The 16,899-nt window shown below is 45.5% G+C and overlaps 2 protein-coding genes across 5 annotated transcripts in view; one reads left to right on the forward strand and one right to left on the reverse strand.

Moving 5' to 3' along the window:
* Window positions 1-1,931: 1,931 nt before the first annotated feature.
* The window catches only part of Tdrd9 (tudor domain containing 9), an 82,587-nt gene continuing 67,619 nt past the window's right edge, over window positions 1,932-16,899 (forward strand). For all 4 annotated transcript variants that reach the window (XM_005410819.1, XM_005410820.1, XM_013507899.1 and 1 more), the window contains exon 1: window positions 1,932-2,187. In XM_005410819.1, coding sequence (XP_005410876.1) covers window positions 2,012-2,187 — 176 coding nt within the window. In that variant the 5' untranslated portion in view covers window positions 1,932-2,011. The remainder of the gene's footprint in view (window positions 2,188-16,899) is intronic.
* Window positions 13,171-14,791, reverse strand: Rd3l (retinal degeneration 3-like). Its single transcript, XM_005410817.2, has 3 exons — window positions 14,668-14,791; window positions 13,977-14,282; window positions 13,171-13,621 (listed from the first exon to the last, which is right to left on the reverse strand). Exons 2-3 carry the CDS (start codon window positions 14,273-14,275, stop codon window positions 13,324-13,326), a joined length of 597 nt encoding a protein of 198 aa, XP_005410874.1. The 5' UTR covers window positions 14,276-14,282; window positions 14,668-14,791; the 3' UTR covers window positions 13,171-13,323.

Here is a 16,899-nt window from a genome sequence, read left to right on the forward strand (position 1 = left end):
AAAAAAAAAAAAAAAAAAAAAAAAAATTAACTTATTGAATTCAATTGGAAGCACACGGACATGGGGATACCAAATAATAGCAGAAAAACCAGACACATGAGCTTATCAGACATACCAGATACAAACCCCTTACCTGAGAGTTTTTTCTTGGTACTGTGATTTTCTTTTTTGAGACAGGGTCTCGCTATACAGTTCAGGCTGGCCTTGAACTATATAGCCCCAGTTGGTCTTAAATTCACAAAACTCCTCCAGCCTCAGCTTCCTGAATGTTACAATTACAAGCGTGTGCTACCACATCTGGCTTGGTACTATGTTCACACCCAGGGCTTTCAAATTGAGGTACATCATCTACGGCCATACCACCCTGAACGTGCCCGATCTCATCTGATCAAATTGAGGTACATCCCCAGACTCCCCTCTCCCCTTTTAAGACAGGGTCTTGAGAAATTTACCCACGTGGGACTTGAACTTGAGATCCTCCTGTCTTAGCCTGCCAAAGTGCTTGGATCATAGGTGGGTGCCGCAGGGCCTGGCTACCACCTGAGACTTATAAAAGAGGAATACCCCACAGCTGGTATGGCGGCACCACTGGCCCCATCACTTGATCACCTATCACCTACTTACCACAAGGTTTGCTCAGGAAAATTGCCAGGCAAGGAACCTCCATCTGTCGCTGGGCCTTGAGCTCCGGATGGTCTCTCCTGCTTCTGATGCACACATGGCCTGCCTCAAACCGATACTGTTGAAACTGCCTCCATGCAGACTGGGGCTTTGCCTTTGCTTAACAGCTTTGGGCCTGCGCCTCCACAGCTATGCGGCCAGGTTCTGCCTGTAGACCCCTGATCTGTGCTCTCACAGAAGCATCTGCGTGCCTTACCAGTGACTCTACAGGCTTATTTAAACACTGTGCTGCGTTTAGCTCTTTATTAACCATCTGCAACATATAGTATTGTGGGTAGTGTGTAACTTGAGTTACTAATAAGACGGGAAGCAGGGCATGGTGGCACAGGCTTAGAATCCCAGTACTCAGGAGGCTGAGGCAGGAGGATCTAGAGTTTGAGGCCAGCCAGGGCTTCATAGTAAGTTCCAGGGCAGCCTAGACTACAGAGGGAGACCCTGTGCTTTGCTTGTTTTTATACTGGAAAAAAAGAAATCATGATTGCCCTACTCATTATTACCAAGGGAGATCTAGAATATTTAACCAGTTAATGCTGGCGAGACAGGTAACTTGTGAATGTATTGTTATTCAATACGTTCTGAAAGAGGAAGCTTGTCTGGTCTGCGTTAAGGTCATGGCGCACCCGGGACACCCACACGGGTTCTTGTCCCGCTGTGCGTAGGGCACTGCCTTCGGAGACGCAGATTCACAAAGCAAGAGCAATTTGTTTACTTCTCTTCTGGCCCGAAGACCTTCCAGGCCCTCCACCGAGCCCCCAGCCCGTTCCTTCACGTCCATTCGTGGCTCCCTTGGCTTGTGCTCCTCTCTCCCTGGCCTCCTTCCTGCTTTTCCTCCCTTCCATTCCGGGTCCTGAAGAAGCCTCCCCGACGGCCTCCTAGCCCTTCTCCTCCTACACAGGGGGTAGCAGGAGTTCTGGTGTCAGCAGCCGGTGGTGCGGCCCCACAACGCCAACCAAACCCTCTCTGCGGGGTCGGGGCCTCAGGGTCGCACTGGGCCAGGCCCAGGCCGGTGCTTGGTAAATGTCCCGCAGCCCAAATGCCCAAAACTACGCATCTGGACCCTCCGCCTCTACCACCCTCGCTCGGACGGAGTTGAGTATCCGGCAGGCCTTGCGCGAGGCGGCCAGTGGGAAGCAGCTCCCATCAGGCTCCGCGCGTCTGTGTGGGGCAGGCCCCGTGCCCGGCCTCCTGGCCCCGCCCCCTCACTGTCCCGTTCTGATTGGAGGGTCGCGTGTGGGGCGGGGCTTCTGGAACGGTCGCGGCAGCGTGGCAGTCACGTTGCGGCTTTTCCCGCCACCGCCACCAGAGCCAGGCAGTTGAGGCGGCCGCTAGCATGCTGCGCAAGCTTACCGTTGACCAGATTAACGACTGGTTCACTATCGGCAAGACGGTGACCAATGTGGAGCTGCTGGGTTTGCCGCCTGCCTTCCCGGCCGAAGCGGCCAGGGAGGAGACGCTGCACGAGGAGGCGGCCCCTTCCCCCGCTTCCGCCCCTCCGGGCCTCGGGAGGTGGGCGGGGTACCTGGGGGGAGGGGTGCGTGCGGGGGTGGGGGTGCCTGGGCGTGGGGGTGCCCGGAGGGCGTGTGCCCTTGGGGCGGGGGCGACCTCAGGAGGTGGGGTGCGGGGAGGCGCTGCGGCTGGCGTCCGAGCTGCCCGCTGAGCACAGCCCTCACAGCTGCTCCAGTGGCCACCAGCTGTCGCCACACAGGTCCCACCCCTGACTCGGGCGGGTTAGCATTTCCCCACAGCGAGCAGTCTCCGCAGTAGTCTGTCAGAATTTTTTTAAAAAATTGTTAATAGATTGTACTTTTTGAAGCTACTTTTCGCATTCCAGAAATGTTGAGCAGCGTCTCCTTCCCGCTTACAGCGTTACTAACGCCTGTGTCAGTGTGTTGTGCGTGCTGCCCTGAGGAGCCAGTGCAGACGTCACCCAGTGTGGAGCTGACCTCGGGTCTCTCCCAGTGTATGTACTACGGTTTTGGGGGAGGGATGAGGTGTATCCATCACCGTCCTGGCATGGTACAGGTTAGCTTCACTGCCTGTGAATGGTCTGTGCTCCGCCCCTCTTCCCTTCAGCGCCTGGCAGCTGCTGATCTTTTTTTTTTTACCTGCCTCCACAGTTGTGCCTTTCCCAGTGTGCTCAGCAGTTGAAATCATTGCAGTGTGTGAACCTTTTGGACTGGCTTCTTAGCTCTGCATTTGAGGGTTACCCCCCACCTTGTCTTTTTCATGACTTGATAGTTTGTCTGGATGTAGGTAGGTACGAAAGCACATCTTGGTAACTGCAAGTTATTCAGTTATGAATAAAGGTGCTGTGGATTTCTAGGTGTAAGCTTTTGTGTGGACATCATCTTTCCTTCATTTAGGTAAACATCAAGGAGTAGGAAGGAGTGCCAAGTTTTTGTTCTGTTTTACTAGTTCTCCTCCTGTCATGATTCCATGGCATAAGTAGCTGCTCTGTTACTCTGTGTGCATGGATTTAATTGAAATAAAAAAAAGGAGGACACCATCTGTCCAGTCTAGAAGAGAGGCCTAATTACCATGTTTTTAATGAAACCCAGTGTGAGAAGTTCCTCCATCTTGGAGCAGCTCAACAGTCCCTTCACTCAAGTTTAGCACCCTGGATGGGAAGGTGATTTTGTTCATTAATTTAAAAAAATTTCTTTTTTTGCAGTACTGGAGGTTGATTTTGTTCATTAATTTAAAAAAATTTCTTTTTTTGCAGTACTGGAGGTTGAACCACTAAGTTACATCTCCCACCCTTTTGCTACTTTTCATTTTGAGGTAGGGTCTTGCTGTGTTGCACAGGCCAGCCTGAACTTGCCATCTTCCTGTTGTAGATTCCCCAGTGCCTAGGGATTACAGATGTGAGTATTGTGCTGAACTGTTCTAAAATTTTTAGTTGCCTTGGGTTTTTTGTTCCTTTTGCTTTAAAAAAATTTTTTTTTGGTGTGGAGGATTGAACCCAGGGTTCACACTTGCCAGACAAGTATTCTACCACTGAGCTAAATCTCCAGCCCCATTTAAAAATTTTTAAGTTACTCTTTTTAGGTTGCATCTAATTAGGCCCAGACTGCGGATCAAGTTTTAGTGTGTTGCTGCAAGCCAGAGTCCTTAGTGGAACTTGAGATCTTTGGTCATTTTCTTTCTCAAAGGCATGGAGGGAACAAAAGGACCCCTCATGCAGCTGTAGAGTGGGATTTGTTTATATTTTTGCACAGTTTATTTCCTTGAATCATTCTGGTAAATGATCCTGTGCCACCTCCTCTACTTATGTTCTAGTACTTCTTTTTATTTTTTGGTACTGGGAATCAAACTCAGGACCTTGCACTTGCCAGGTAGGCACTGTACCACTGAGCTATATCCCCAGCCTAACTTCTTTAAACTTAGTGGGCAAAATGTATTTTTTAAAATAACGGATTGTGACATGGGAATGTACATATTATTGACCTTGTGAGAAACTAAAAGAAGAGATTAAAATGTCAATTTAACCACTTAAGACTGGTTTTTAAAACTTCTAGTACTTGGGGCTGGGTGGTAGAATGCTTACCTGGTATGAATGGGGGGGTCCAATATTGCAAAAACAAAAACAAAAACAAAAACACCCAAATGATATCTATCCTTGTATTTCTATCCTACCCCCCTAGTTCTTTTTGTTTGTTTGTTTGCTTTTTGTCTTTTTGATGCCTGTTAAAATTTGTTTTATATAATTTGGAGCGCCAGTATTTGGTGCATACATATTTATGATTGTTACCTCATCCTCTTGCAGTTTTCCCCTGACTAGTATGTAGTGACCTTCTTTATCTCTTTTGATTGTTGTCGGTTTGAAGTTTACATTGTCTGCTAACAGAATAGCTACACCTACTTTTTTCTGGGTTCCTGTTGCATGGAGGATTGTTTTCCCTCCTTTGACTTTCAGTCTATGGATTTCCTTTTGAGTGAAATGTGTTTCCTTTATACAGCATATTGTTGGATTTTGTTTTTTAATCCACTCTGCCAGTCTATTTCTTTTGACTAGAGAATTGAGGCCATTTACATTTATAGTTATAACCGATATGTGTTGACTTATCATTATCATATTATTTACTTGCTGTTGGTTTCCTACTTTTTCTGCCTGTTTATTTGCTTGCTCTTTTTTTTTTTTTTTTTGGTTTTTTTCTCTGGTACCGGGAACCGAACTCACGACCTTGCGCTTGCCAGGCAGGCGCTTTTGCCGCTGAGCTAAATCCCCAGCCCCTGAAGTCCCGAGATTTGAGTGATTCAAAACACTGTTGTCAGAAGGGTCTGTATGGAAAGCATAAGAGATCTGAGTCTGGTGACAGCTTGAAGGTGCTGTCAGTCCAGATGCAACCCTGCCAAAACTGGCCTTGTGGGACCCCGAGCAGAGGGGCCAGCTGGGTCCACCTGGACTTGTGAGATAATTTTTGTGGTGTGTGTGTGTGTGTGTTTTCCAGTTCTGAGGATTAAACCCAAGGCTATATCTCCCGCTCTTCTTATTTTGAGACAAGATCTCACTAAGTTGCCCAGGCTAGTCTTGAACTTGTGAGCCTCCTGGCTTGGTCTCCTGAATAGTAGCGAGGGTTCCAGCATGTTCCCCTGTGCTTGTCAGTTTGTGGTATTTTAAATTGCCAGGTTTGTGGACACTTGCTATGGCAGCATTACATCAGGACACTTAACAGGGTTGTAGAACTGGGATTCAGATGGAAGGGAATGAGCCATGAAGCTTAGCTCACCCTGGGGGCTCAGATAGAGCTTGATAATGTCTTTCCAGTGAGGGATAATGCTGCCTGAGGCTTGGATGGCAGGGAGAAGAGTTGGCACAGGCGAAGGCAGGCTGCCACAGGTCTGGCTCTCCTTTTTAACGTGTGTGCAGTGAACTAGTCACTGGTGTCCTCTGAGGAGTCAGGTAGCTTAAAGAACAGTGGCCACTAGTATTAAAAACAGTGAGTTAGAAAATACCCACTGGCATGTGTGTGTGGTTGAGGGAATGGCTCTGTGAGGTGTATGTGCGGGTGTGCGTGTGAGTAGATGGTCGCAGGGATCTGTCTCCCTCTGGAAACAGTGTTGAATTCCTCTGGTGAGGCTGGTGCTTGGTGGAAGGGGCTGGGGAACTACGTGTGAGTGGTGGGGCTTTGCAGATGAAGTTCCCAGCAGTTGTGGGGGTTCCGGGTTCCTCTCTCCAGGGAGGCCCTGTTTTGTAATTCACATTTGGACTAGTTTGTGTTACGCTCTTTGGTCCTTACTTTTCTGTTTCTTTTTTGGGGTTAACTATAAAAGTTGGTGTGTTTGCAGTACCTAGTGATTACATTCCTAGTGGGGAATTGGTACCTTACACAGTGCGTCTCAATGCTTTTGACTTCCCTCACTCTGTTTTTGCACCTTGACCCATGGAGAAGAACTCTGTGTCTCGCTGTGTTGTTTTGTGTTTTCTCAGGTTGTCAGCCCTGCGTTCAGTGGGGTCACAGTCCACAGGCTTCTGTGTGGATGGGAGCCACACCTCACTCCCACCGTCCTCCTGCATGTGCTTCTTCGTGCTGGGCCTTCTGCAGTGGAGCTTGTGCTGTCTTCATGACTCATTAACTGCTGGCTCATGATGGTCTTGTTCAATTCTTGCTTTTTGCATCTTTGACTCAACACCTTAAAATGTGATTTGTACCAGAGAGAGCTTGCCCTGGAGAGCTTTCACATCCCAGTGGCTGATGTTTTTTTCACCCAGATCCCTTTTTCTTCATCTCAGTTTCCCCCCTTGGTATTTCTTCTGGAAGCAGAAGGCCTGCCTTGCTGGATATTGAATGGGGCGGCAGGCTCCCAACAGACTTTGAGGAAGTGGAGAAACAGAGAAGTTAAGAAGCTGGCCCTGCATATTTTAGTGGATGTTTGACCCTTTAAATTTTGCAGTGTTACCTTTCAGTATTTGGGTTTCACACGGATGTTAGCACGGCTCTGTTGCCCTCTGAGGGTTTCTGTTTTCTCATCACCTTGCTGTAGCTTGGATCTTACGTCTCCCAAAGGCCCATGTGTTGAAGCCTTGGGCCCCATGGCAGTGCTGTTGGCCTTGCTGTGATGGTGGAACTGTTGAGAGGTGGGCCCCACCGGAGACCGTGAGGTCATCGGGGCTGTGGCCTTGAAAGGAATCGGAGGACTCAGCCCCACTTCTTTCTGGCTGTGAGCTCAGTGGTTCTGTTCTCCATGTTTCCACCATGGGCGCTGCCTCATTAGAGGCCTGCAGTAATGGGGCCAGTTGGTCATGGCCTGGAATCTCTGAAACTGAGCTGAAATAAACCTTTTCTAAATTAATTGTTCAGGATCGGGCATGGTAGGGCACCCCTGTAATCCCAGCACTTGGGAGGCTGAGGCAGGATGATTGCTGCAGGTTTGAGGCCAGCTTGGACTACATAGTTTAAGGCCAGTGTGTAGTATGTAGTGAGACCCTGTCTCAAAAAAAAATTAAGTATTTTGTTATAGTGGTGGAAAGCTAACACATTCACAAAGTCCATGTTTTTTAAAGACGTTTTGTTTATTTAACAATGAGTTTACTAGGTAGTTTTCCCATGGGTTAAAAGCATGTCACATTTCTCCTGTGTCTGCTGAGCACAGCTGGAGTAGAATGATTATGGAAGATGCTAGAAGAGGCTGGAGAGGTAATGGGGCTCATGAGTCATATTTGAAGTCATCATGAGAACTTTGCTGCTTTGTCTTTGACAGCCTGGAGCCACTGGAGCAGGCATTGGGGTTTTAGGGTGACTGGTGATGTGGTGACATCTGGCTCTGGTAGGATTGCTGCTGTATGGTTGAAGGGGGCTGTGGGTAGAAACAGGGATATCAGGGTTGATGGCATCTGTGATGGCTAGTTTATGTGCCACCATGGCTGCACCTTAGTGGCTAGTTTGTGTGTCACCATAGTTGCACCATAGTGGCTGCACCATGGTGAAATGACATGGTGAAATGTTGCTCTGAATATTTCTGTGGAGGTGTTTTGAATGAGGTTAATGCTTGAGTTGATGGACTGTGAGTAGAGCAGGTTACCCTGGATGATGTGGGTGGGTCAGTCAGTGGAAGACCTGAATATAGCAAGACCAGCCTCCTTTGAGCAAGAAGGGTTCTGGCATTCTCTCCCAGGTGTCCAGCCTTCCAGCCTGACCCACAGGACTTGCACATTTACAATCGTGTGGGCTAATTCCTTGAAATAAGCCTGTCTGTGGCCCGTGGATTCTGTTTCCTGGGGAACTTCAAGTAGTATATCATTCAGACAGGAGAAAATGGTGATTTAGACTAAGAAGGGAGTGGAGTAGTAAGCAGTGGCTGGGTTTGGGATTTGTGCTTGAGACAAAGGCAAGGACATTGTTGCTGGACTAGTTATAGGATGTTCGTGGGGAGGTGATCACGGATGAGAGGAAGATTTCTGGCTGAGCAGCAAAGGTGTTGGCATCAGTGAGAAAGGCAAGGCTGTGGGATGGCGGAGTGTGGTGTGGGTATCATAATCCCACTGAGGCAGGAGGGTCAGTCTGGAGTTGAAGAAAGCAGTCTGTCTGAAACTAGGCGTGTGGGGGTTTGAAGCTTTGAGGCAACAGCACTCCAACTGTAGGTGCCAGGTCCCCTTAGTGGGTCTGCATAGAGCACAGAGCTCCAGGCCCAGGCAGGGTGCTTGGTGTTTAGAGGCTGGTCAGATGGAATGGGCAGAGGAGACTGGGAAGGAGCAGCTGGACAGTCAGAGGCAAAACAGGGAGTGGGCCCTCCTCAGCAAACAGCCAGGTGTGGTGGTGCGTAATGTATGTGTAATCTTAGCACTCTGGGAGGTGGAGGCAGGAGTTCAAGCCCAACTGGCATTTTAGCAGCTTAGCAAGGCCCTGCCTCAGTACAAAAATAAAGAGCAAAAAAGCTGAGATGTGGCTCAGTGTAAAGGCCTTGGGTTCAATCTCCTGTGGCACAGAAACAAAACAAGTGGACAGCAACTTGCTTAGCACTCTGTGCATGCATTTCTTTTTTTTGAGAGTTATTTGTTTTTTTCCCCACAGAAGAACTTACTGAGGACACACCATTAGTACTGTGCCTGACACAAGGAGTGCAGCTGTTTGAATGAATGAGTTGCCCTAGTAGGACTGACAGAGGACTGACACGCCAAGTCCTTGTTCTAGACACACGAGGGTTTCACTGTCTCCCTCCTCTGGCCATAGTGGATTCTCTAAGGGGTGTGTGTGTGTGTGTGTGTGTGTGTGTGTGTGTGTGCATTTGTGAATGCAGGGACACAATCAAACAGTGCAGTAGAAACCAGGGTGTCCTGGTAAGTATGCCAGTTTCCAGCATTAGTGTGGCTCACAGTTGCTTGGGTTATTACAAGTACTTTCCGTGTTGGCCTGCTGGCTTCCTACCCAGTAATCGAGCACTTAGAAGAATGCCTGGTATAAGGACACTGCTCAGTTAATTTTATTTATTTATTTTTTGTGTTTTGTTTTTTTGAAATAGGGTCTTGTTATGTAGTGCAGGCTAGCCTTGAACTTGCTTTTGTAGCCCAAGCTGGTCTCAAAGTCACAGCAGTCTTCCTGCCTCAGCCTCCTGAGTGCTGGGAACACAGGGGTGTGCCACCATGCTTGGCACACTGCTCAGTTAGTATTTATGGAATGATCAAACTTGAGTGGACGCTCACACTTGAGGCTCCTTGAATACCTGTGTGACTTTTCTTGGGACAGACTACTGTTGGGTACAAGTTAGACTCACAGTCATGGCACGCTGAACATTGCTCCATCAGCTGCTCTTTTTTTTTTACTGCCTTCTGGCATATTTCTGTATCTTGGAGATACCTTGCAGTTTCTGCTTTTACTTTTCATTCTGTGTGGAGTGGTCCCACGAGAGGCTCTTTATTATGGGCCCTGTGCAACTGTCCACATCCTGGAGAAGCTTCCTGCAACCCTGGAGAGCTGGAGAGTCCTCCCCATCGTCTTTCTTGGTCTCTCTAGTCTGGTTCACCTCCTTTCCTCCTCTAAGACCATGTTTCTAAAGTCATACTTCTGCTAACAGAAACCCAGTTTCCCCCCATCTTCGCAGCGTGTGATTGTTGTTTCGGCCCTTCTCTATGCAGAGGGCACCAGAGTGGTGCTGGTATTCTGGCTTGTAGAATTGGATGGGTAGGTACTGCTGTCACTTACTGAGATGGAAAATGCTAGTTGTTGAAGAGAGGAGTTATGCTTTATGTATGTGGGTTGGATTTTTTGTTTTATTTTTTTTTTTGAGACAGTGTCTCCCTATTCAGTTCAGCCTGGCTTTGAACTCACTGTGTAAACCAGGCTGGCCTTGAGCTTGTGGCAGTCCTTCTGCCTCCTTCCAAATGCTGAGATTACTAGTATGTACCACCACATCCAGCTGGATGTTGTTTTGATGGTGTATGTATTGGTTAGTTCCTGTCTTGAGTTATAGTTCTTCTAGAAAAGAAATAACCCTTGGTTTTGTTTTTTTTCCTTGAGACAGGGTCTCTCTATGTAGTTTAGGCTAGCCTTGAGCTCACTGTGTAGCCCAAGTTCGCCTCACACTTCTAGTCCTCCTGCCTCAGCCTCCTGAGTGCAGGGATTACGGGTGTGCTCCACCACCCCTGACTAGAAAACAAACCAACCTTTACAATTTTCATTTTGAGCTTGTTGATTTTAAGTTGCCTGTGAGCATACAAAGGGGAAGAGTCCAGCTGGCAACTGGCTTTTCGCATTCGGAGCACAGAAGGTAGTTTAGTGAGGTTTGATGGGCTGGGTGTGAGCCCGGAGCACTGCCAGTTCCCTTGCTGGGCAGGACACATAATAGACCTGAGGCTGTTACCCCGCTAGGGGGAGCAGGGTCAGGATCAAATGTGAATGCACATGTGCCTGGCATGTAGGAAAATGGCTTTCATGTGATTGGGTTGGGCTAGTTCATAATGTTACCGTTTGACAGCGTGTTATGTTAGGTAACATGCAGGGTACTTTTACATGAATTTATTTACTTCTTACTATTTACAAAATTCTTAGCTACTGTACTTACACCACTTTCTCTTGCCAAAATATTCCTGAGCATTTCCAGGAGTCCTCCCCCTTTTTATTCTTTATGTTTTTGACCCAGGTTGCTTCACCAGGTCAAAAACATGTTCTAGGTGTTATAAACAGCCCAGTGCATAAAAACTTGGATCTTTATCATTCAGAAAGTTGTTTTAAAATTTCTATTTGATTTGTTGATTTTCTAGAAACAATTATAGGCTGGGTGTGGTGGCACACGCCCGTAATCCCAGCACTTGGGAGGCTGAGGCAGGAGGATTATTGTGAGTTCGAGACCAGCCTGGGCTACGAAGCGAGCTCAAAGCCAGCCTGGACTGCATAGTGAGACCCTGTCTCGAAAAGATGAAACAAACAAACAAACAAAAAGACACTATTATGATTTTAAGCTTTCTAAACTAAAGCTCTTGAGAAATACAATTTTTAGGTCCTGCCAACAATAAAGTGGCGAGAGAGAGAGAGAGAGAGAGAGAGAGAGAGAGAGAGAGAGAGAGAAACTCAAAACTCTGTGTTCGTCCACTCCCTTTCACAGTCTGCGGTGAAGTGGACTAGCTCCTCCGTGGTGACTCAGTGCGGGCTGTACCTCCTCATCTTGGTTGGTGGAGTGACACCACTGTCTATGGCTTCCTCAGCCACAGTGAGCTCGCTGTTTGTTTTTTTTTTGAGCTGGAGTCTCACTCTACTGTGCAGGCTAGGCTCAAGCTCCTGCGTTCAGGTAGTTCTCCCCCCTTGGCGTTCTGAGGAGCTGGGATTGGAGGAGCACACTGTCACAGCTGGCACAGCTGGTGAGCTTTTAAATGGGAGATTTGGGAAAAAACATCTTGTCTGAGCATGGAGCATTGTCCTGCCCAGGAAGTGCTGGCCAAGGTGTGGAGGATGATTGTGGTGCTGTGGGCCCTGAACCAGGGCACCTCATTCCTGACAGAGTGAAGGGCTACCAGCTCTAGTACTGGATTTCAGAGGCAAACTCCAAAGGCATGGTATTTTCTTAAAACTCGTGTTTGCTATTTTCTGTGTTCACTGCACAAGAAGCAATTGTGTGCTTTGGGGACATTCACCTCCCACAAATAGTTTCCACTCTAAACAATCTTGCTGTGATTGAAGGAGCCCAAGGTAGTCGTGTCATAAACACAGAACAGAAAGGGAGCAACAGTGAGAGGTGTCTTTATTTTAGATGCACTTAGGGTCGTGCTTCTGTTTCCCTTCTCTTATGAAATCTGGCCAGATGGACACTATTTATTTATTCCATGGTTGGTATTTAAGAACAAATTGAGACCTGTTGAAAGTGGTATAGAGCAGTGGTGGTGAACCTCTGGCTTGTGAGCCACAGTGGGCCATTCCTATTTTTGAAAGCTCTGAGAAGTTCGGCATCACTGGTATACAAGTAGCTGGCCAGGAGTGCAGGGAGAAAAGGGTTAGAAGCAGAGTTTTAAAACGTTCTTTTTTAGGTCTGATCTTGAATTTTTCCTTTTTAGATGAAAGAAAACCAAAATCTAAACATACAAAGTTATAGATGTTCTGAAGGTGCCTGAGGAGTCTCTGGTCTTACCTGTATTAAGAATGGTAAAGATTCTTAGCCAGGTGTGGTGGCACACGCTTGTAATCCTAGCACTCAGGAGGCCGAGGCAGGAGGACCCTCATGAGCTTGAGGCCGGCCTGGCCTACATAGTGAGTTCTAGGCCAACCTGAACTCTACACAGCAAGCCCCTGTCTCAACAAACAAACAAGCAAATGATTCTAGTTCTTTATCAAAAAATAGAAACCTAACTTATAGTTCAGTGAAGTAATGAAATGATGAATTTACAAAGTGTTTTACATGAGCATAGTGTAGATTTAAATTGTGTGTCAGCATTGAATGTTTTTCTTTTTAAAACTATTTATTTATTTATTTATTTACATTTTGAGATATGATCTTGCTGTGTAGCCCAGGCTGGTCTCAAACTCAGTGGTCCTACTGCCTCAGCCTCCCAAGTGCTGGAATTGTAGGCATGAACCACAGTGCTTGGCAAATGTTTTTCTTTGATAATAGCAGCTACTACTGTTTAATCAGACCTTTTTTTAACTGAAATAATATAGACCTGTGATTTTTAATTATTTTCCTTTAATTTTGAGGTACAAGTTATTGTGATTAAAAATTAGTCTGGGTGTCCAGATAAAGCACTGTTCTGTTTAAATTGCATGCCATTTCCTCCTCACTGTCTCTTCCCCTGTCCTCACTGAGAGTGACATGTGATGCAGCGTTGACCTCTTCATTTCAGTGTTGTAAAGATAAAATTTACATCAAGCATTTATTCTGTACATAGGTTTTTTAGAATCAAAGTCAAGATTAGCTAAGTTTCACACAGAATCCATCAAACTTCATACTGAATTGCCTTAGTGAGATGTGTTTGAGGCATAACAAAATACTTCAAACATTTTAAAAAAATATTTAGGAAACATTTTAGTTAAAAGTATACTATTAAATGGAACATTGCATATTTAGAATGGTTGAGAAAAGACTACTATATAAGACAGGATACATCCATAGGAATTTTAGCTTTTACCGTGAAACAAACTTGAAGTCACATTTTTTGTATTCATCATAAGAACTCTGATGCTAAGGTGGTCATAAAAATTGCTGGTTATTGGTGCATTCCTAATTTGGTGGATAATAATGCGGTAGGTTCCATATTCTGTGTGAACATGATGGGAACCTGTTCTTTGTGTTTCTGTCTACATAACTAGAAATAGTGGGTATTTCATCTCTGTCTGCACTTTGGGCATGGTCACCTGGGAGTGCAGAGGGAAGGGGACAGCCTGTCTCCTGGGACTCCTGTGAGCTCTCTCCAGGACTGCCTCTGTCCAGGCTGCTGAGGAAGTCTTTCAGAACTTGCTTGAAGATGTAGACTATTTCCCAGGGCAGTACATCATTTTCTGCCAAAACTTCTCGAAATCTAGGGGAAATGTGGGAATGAATATTCACTTCAGAAAACTTTTTTGGCGTATCCCTTCATCTCCAACATATAGCTTATGTAACATAATTATGTACTAGTTACCCACCTTTTGAATAATTTGCACATGACTTAATATTATGTGTCTAGTTAAGCTTTGATTGTAATTTTAAAAATTTCTTGTCAGTGGGATACATATAGACAGTTTGGTCCATTTTATCTAGAGTGATTTTGGTGACTTGGTATTTAGTACACATCATTAAAGAATTTAAATAATAGATTAGATTTCAGTCTAAATATGTGTGGAAGTTAGACTTGGCAGTAGCTCATCACATAAGAAAAAACCCAGTATTTTTACCTGCTGAGAACAGTTCCAGTTTGGCAGGGTTGAACTTGGGAGCAAAGAACTTCAAGCTGTCTTTGTTCAGTAGCTGGGATAGCTGTGTGAGGGTTCTGGTAGTTTCTCAGCCAGTTGTAATCCACACCTGTTTTTCTTACTTTTTGTTCATTTTCGATTTCTTGTATTAATCTCTCGCGCTCCTTTAGATGCCATTTTAATTCCCGAAGCAGAGTCTTTGTCACTACATCTGAGCCGGCACAGTGTGTGGGTTTGTAGGAATCATTTCTTGGCCACTTCATCCAGCCAAAAAGTGGCATTGTTAACCTGTAGAAATATTCTCACTTATCTATTTGCATATAATTTTATGGTTCTGATGAGCAAATATTTGTTGATTTACAATAAGATTTCCAGAAAAGTACATGAATTTTTCATTGGTTCGATATGCAGGTCAATATAAGATTAGAACATGGATTAAAGCCTTTTCGTTTCTAACTAGGTCAGTGCCAAAAACCAAGCTTTGAAAATACTTTTATATTGCCAAACAGCAATTAAATACATAAAGTCAGGGATAATCTACAGACTGAACAATTTCTGAAAATAACACTTGCTATTAAAATTCTTAGGAAGGTTTAAAATATTCATGCATTGGAAAGTACCGTTTACAGATACTTTTGATTTACGCTTTGTACAGAGAAGGCTTAGCACTTACCTGCCAAGTTGATGAATCTGATGTGGGGCTGTTGCCAGTGTGGACTCGAATTGGTGATGAAGCTGTTTCACTCAGGCATCTCTTTCTCCAGGATGTGTTTTCTCTTGAAGGAACGAGCCTCCCAATTTACCCACTGAAACTGAATTTGAAATAAACAACTTTCTATGTTAGGAATGAGGTTGTGATGTCTTCACTTGGAGAGAATGCTCATTAATTCACCTTGTAAGTAAGCTAGAAGAAATGACAAAAATAACTTACTATTGAATCTTCACAAATTATATAATGGTCTACCTTCTGAATGCACTCATTCTGTTTGCAAAAGATGCCAGCAGCGATGGACGCAGGTCCCAAGCACGTCGGATGTGTCTTTGGTAATGAAATGACAAACACCGTCAGAAGCACCACAGATGCGCTCCTGGCTAAAGCGGAGACTGTCGCATGCTGTGATGCGTTGCTGTGCATAGCTGTAGGTCACAGTTTAGTGCTGTATTTTTATGCCTGTAGAGGTCTAAAAATAACCATGTTGCTTTTAGTCTTCAGCTTAACTTCCAGACCATTTAGAAGCCAGGTCACTGTCCCCTCAAATGAAAGCAGGAAAAATAGATCAGACTTGACTATGTGCAACATACAGACTCTGATGAAGCGTGTTGTAATTGAGCAAAACAGGCAAACCGTGCTGACATGAGTCACGTGTAAATATTGAGCAAATACAATGTCCTGTATTCATTTTAGTTGTGAAATAGTAAATTTATATAAGAATGTTGAAATGTTAGAGGACATTATAAACACCTTAAAATGTACTTGGTGATCTCTTTAGATACGTGGTATTAAGGCAGTAGTGGGTTATCAGGAATAAAGAGAGATGTAGAAACATGAAGTTCAGAACACAGTCTTACAGTTCATCGTAGTGTGTTAGTGTTTTGTCTTGGACAGCAGATGGAACACTGACCCTTGTGTTCAGGCAAGTGCTGGCATGTAGTGCTTTTTATTGTGCTAGTTTCCTGTTCAAGGATTTTTCCTGTGAGAGTGGATGAACTATAGCAGGGCAAGTCTGATCTGTTTTTCCTGGTTTCAGTAGAGTGTAAAGGGTTTTTTCCTTTCTGGATCTCTGTTCAGTGACTAGATAGTGGGTTTTTCTTTTACAGTATTTGTTTTTTCTGTTGCTTTTCCTTCCAGTCAGCCGTGAAGAATAGCCATTGTTCACATCAGAGTTGTGTGCCATATGCAATCAAGAGCGACGTGTGGTCATCCTCCAACTCCTGTTACTTATTTGCTGGAAAAAGACAGACATCAGGATTTATTATCCTCAACTGCAAGGTTTTCACATTACATTGTGTATAGTACTAGGAGAAGGAAAGGAATTGATTTTATCATGACAGCAATGCCCTATGAAGTTTTATACTAAAACTACAGTGAATATCGCCACTTCTTCCTTTGAAGAATCTTCTTTTTGCTGCTTAAAAAATGCTTTTTGCTCTTAACTATTAACAGAAAATACCAGAGTATATTGAACATGGAACATAAGCCAGCTTTCCCTCAGAGCCCTCTGCAGTCTGAATTACTGTCCCTTCTTGCTTAGTTCTCCCCTTTGCACGATCCCAGTGCCTTGCTGAGCTCCCCATTTTGCAGCACTCACTTTGGACACGTCAGCTTTGGCTGCTGGCTCTTAAGGGTTGTTCTTTGTTTTCCATGTAGCCCCACTGATTCTCCTTCTCACTTCCGGGTCATTTATCAGCTCACGTTTCAGTTCATCCACATGTACTCCTTGGCTCTGTTCTTCCTCCAAACTCTGCCCTACTTCCCCTCTTTGCTCGTGCTTACCGATTGGTTGCTGCACTATGCTGTACTTCACCTGCTGGCATTCAGGCTCGATACCGTGGGCAGGAGGGCTAGGAGCTGTGGATGAGGCAGTGAACATGACAGCTGTAGTTCCTGCCTCGAGGGGCCTTCGAAGGACATGAGTAAGTGATTACAGATCACCACATGCTACTTAACGCACTTGTTGTGGCTCTGCAGCTAGATCTGGAAATGAGAAGGCCTTCTAGATGGGGGCTGTCCTCTGGCCAGAGGTGGGAAGGTCAGTGACTGGTCACCCAGATGGCTCCTTGGAGGCCATCTCCCTCTCCACGTGGCTTAGTGAACACTTGTCTGCCTTTGAGACCCTTGCCCACATCTGACCTTCTCAGAACTTTTCCTACTTCCTCATGCCTTCCTGAGAACTTACTTGCATAA

This window comes from Chinchilla lanigera, unplaced genomic scaffold (genome assembly GCF_000276665.1).
Source record: "Chinchilla lanigera isolate Chin_1 unplaced genomic scaffold, ChiLan1.0 scaffold00137, whole genome shotgun sequence".
Lineage (NCBI taxonomy): Eukaryota > Metazoa > Chordata > Mammalia > Rodentia > Chinchillidae > Chinchilla > Chinchilla lanigera.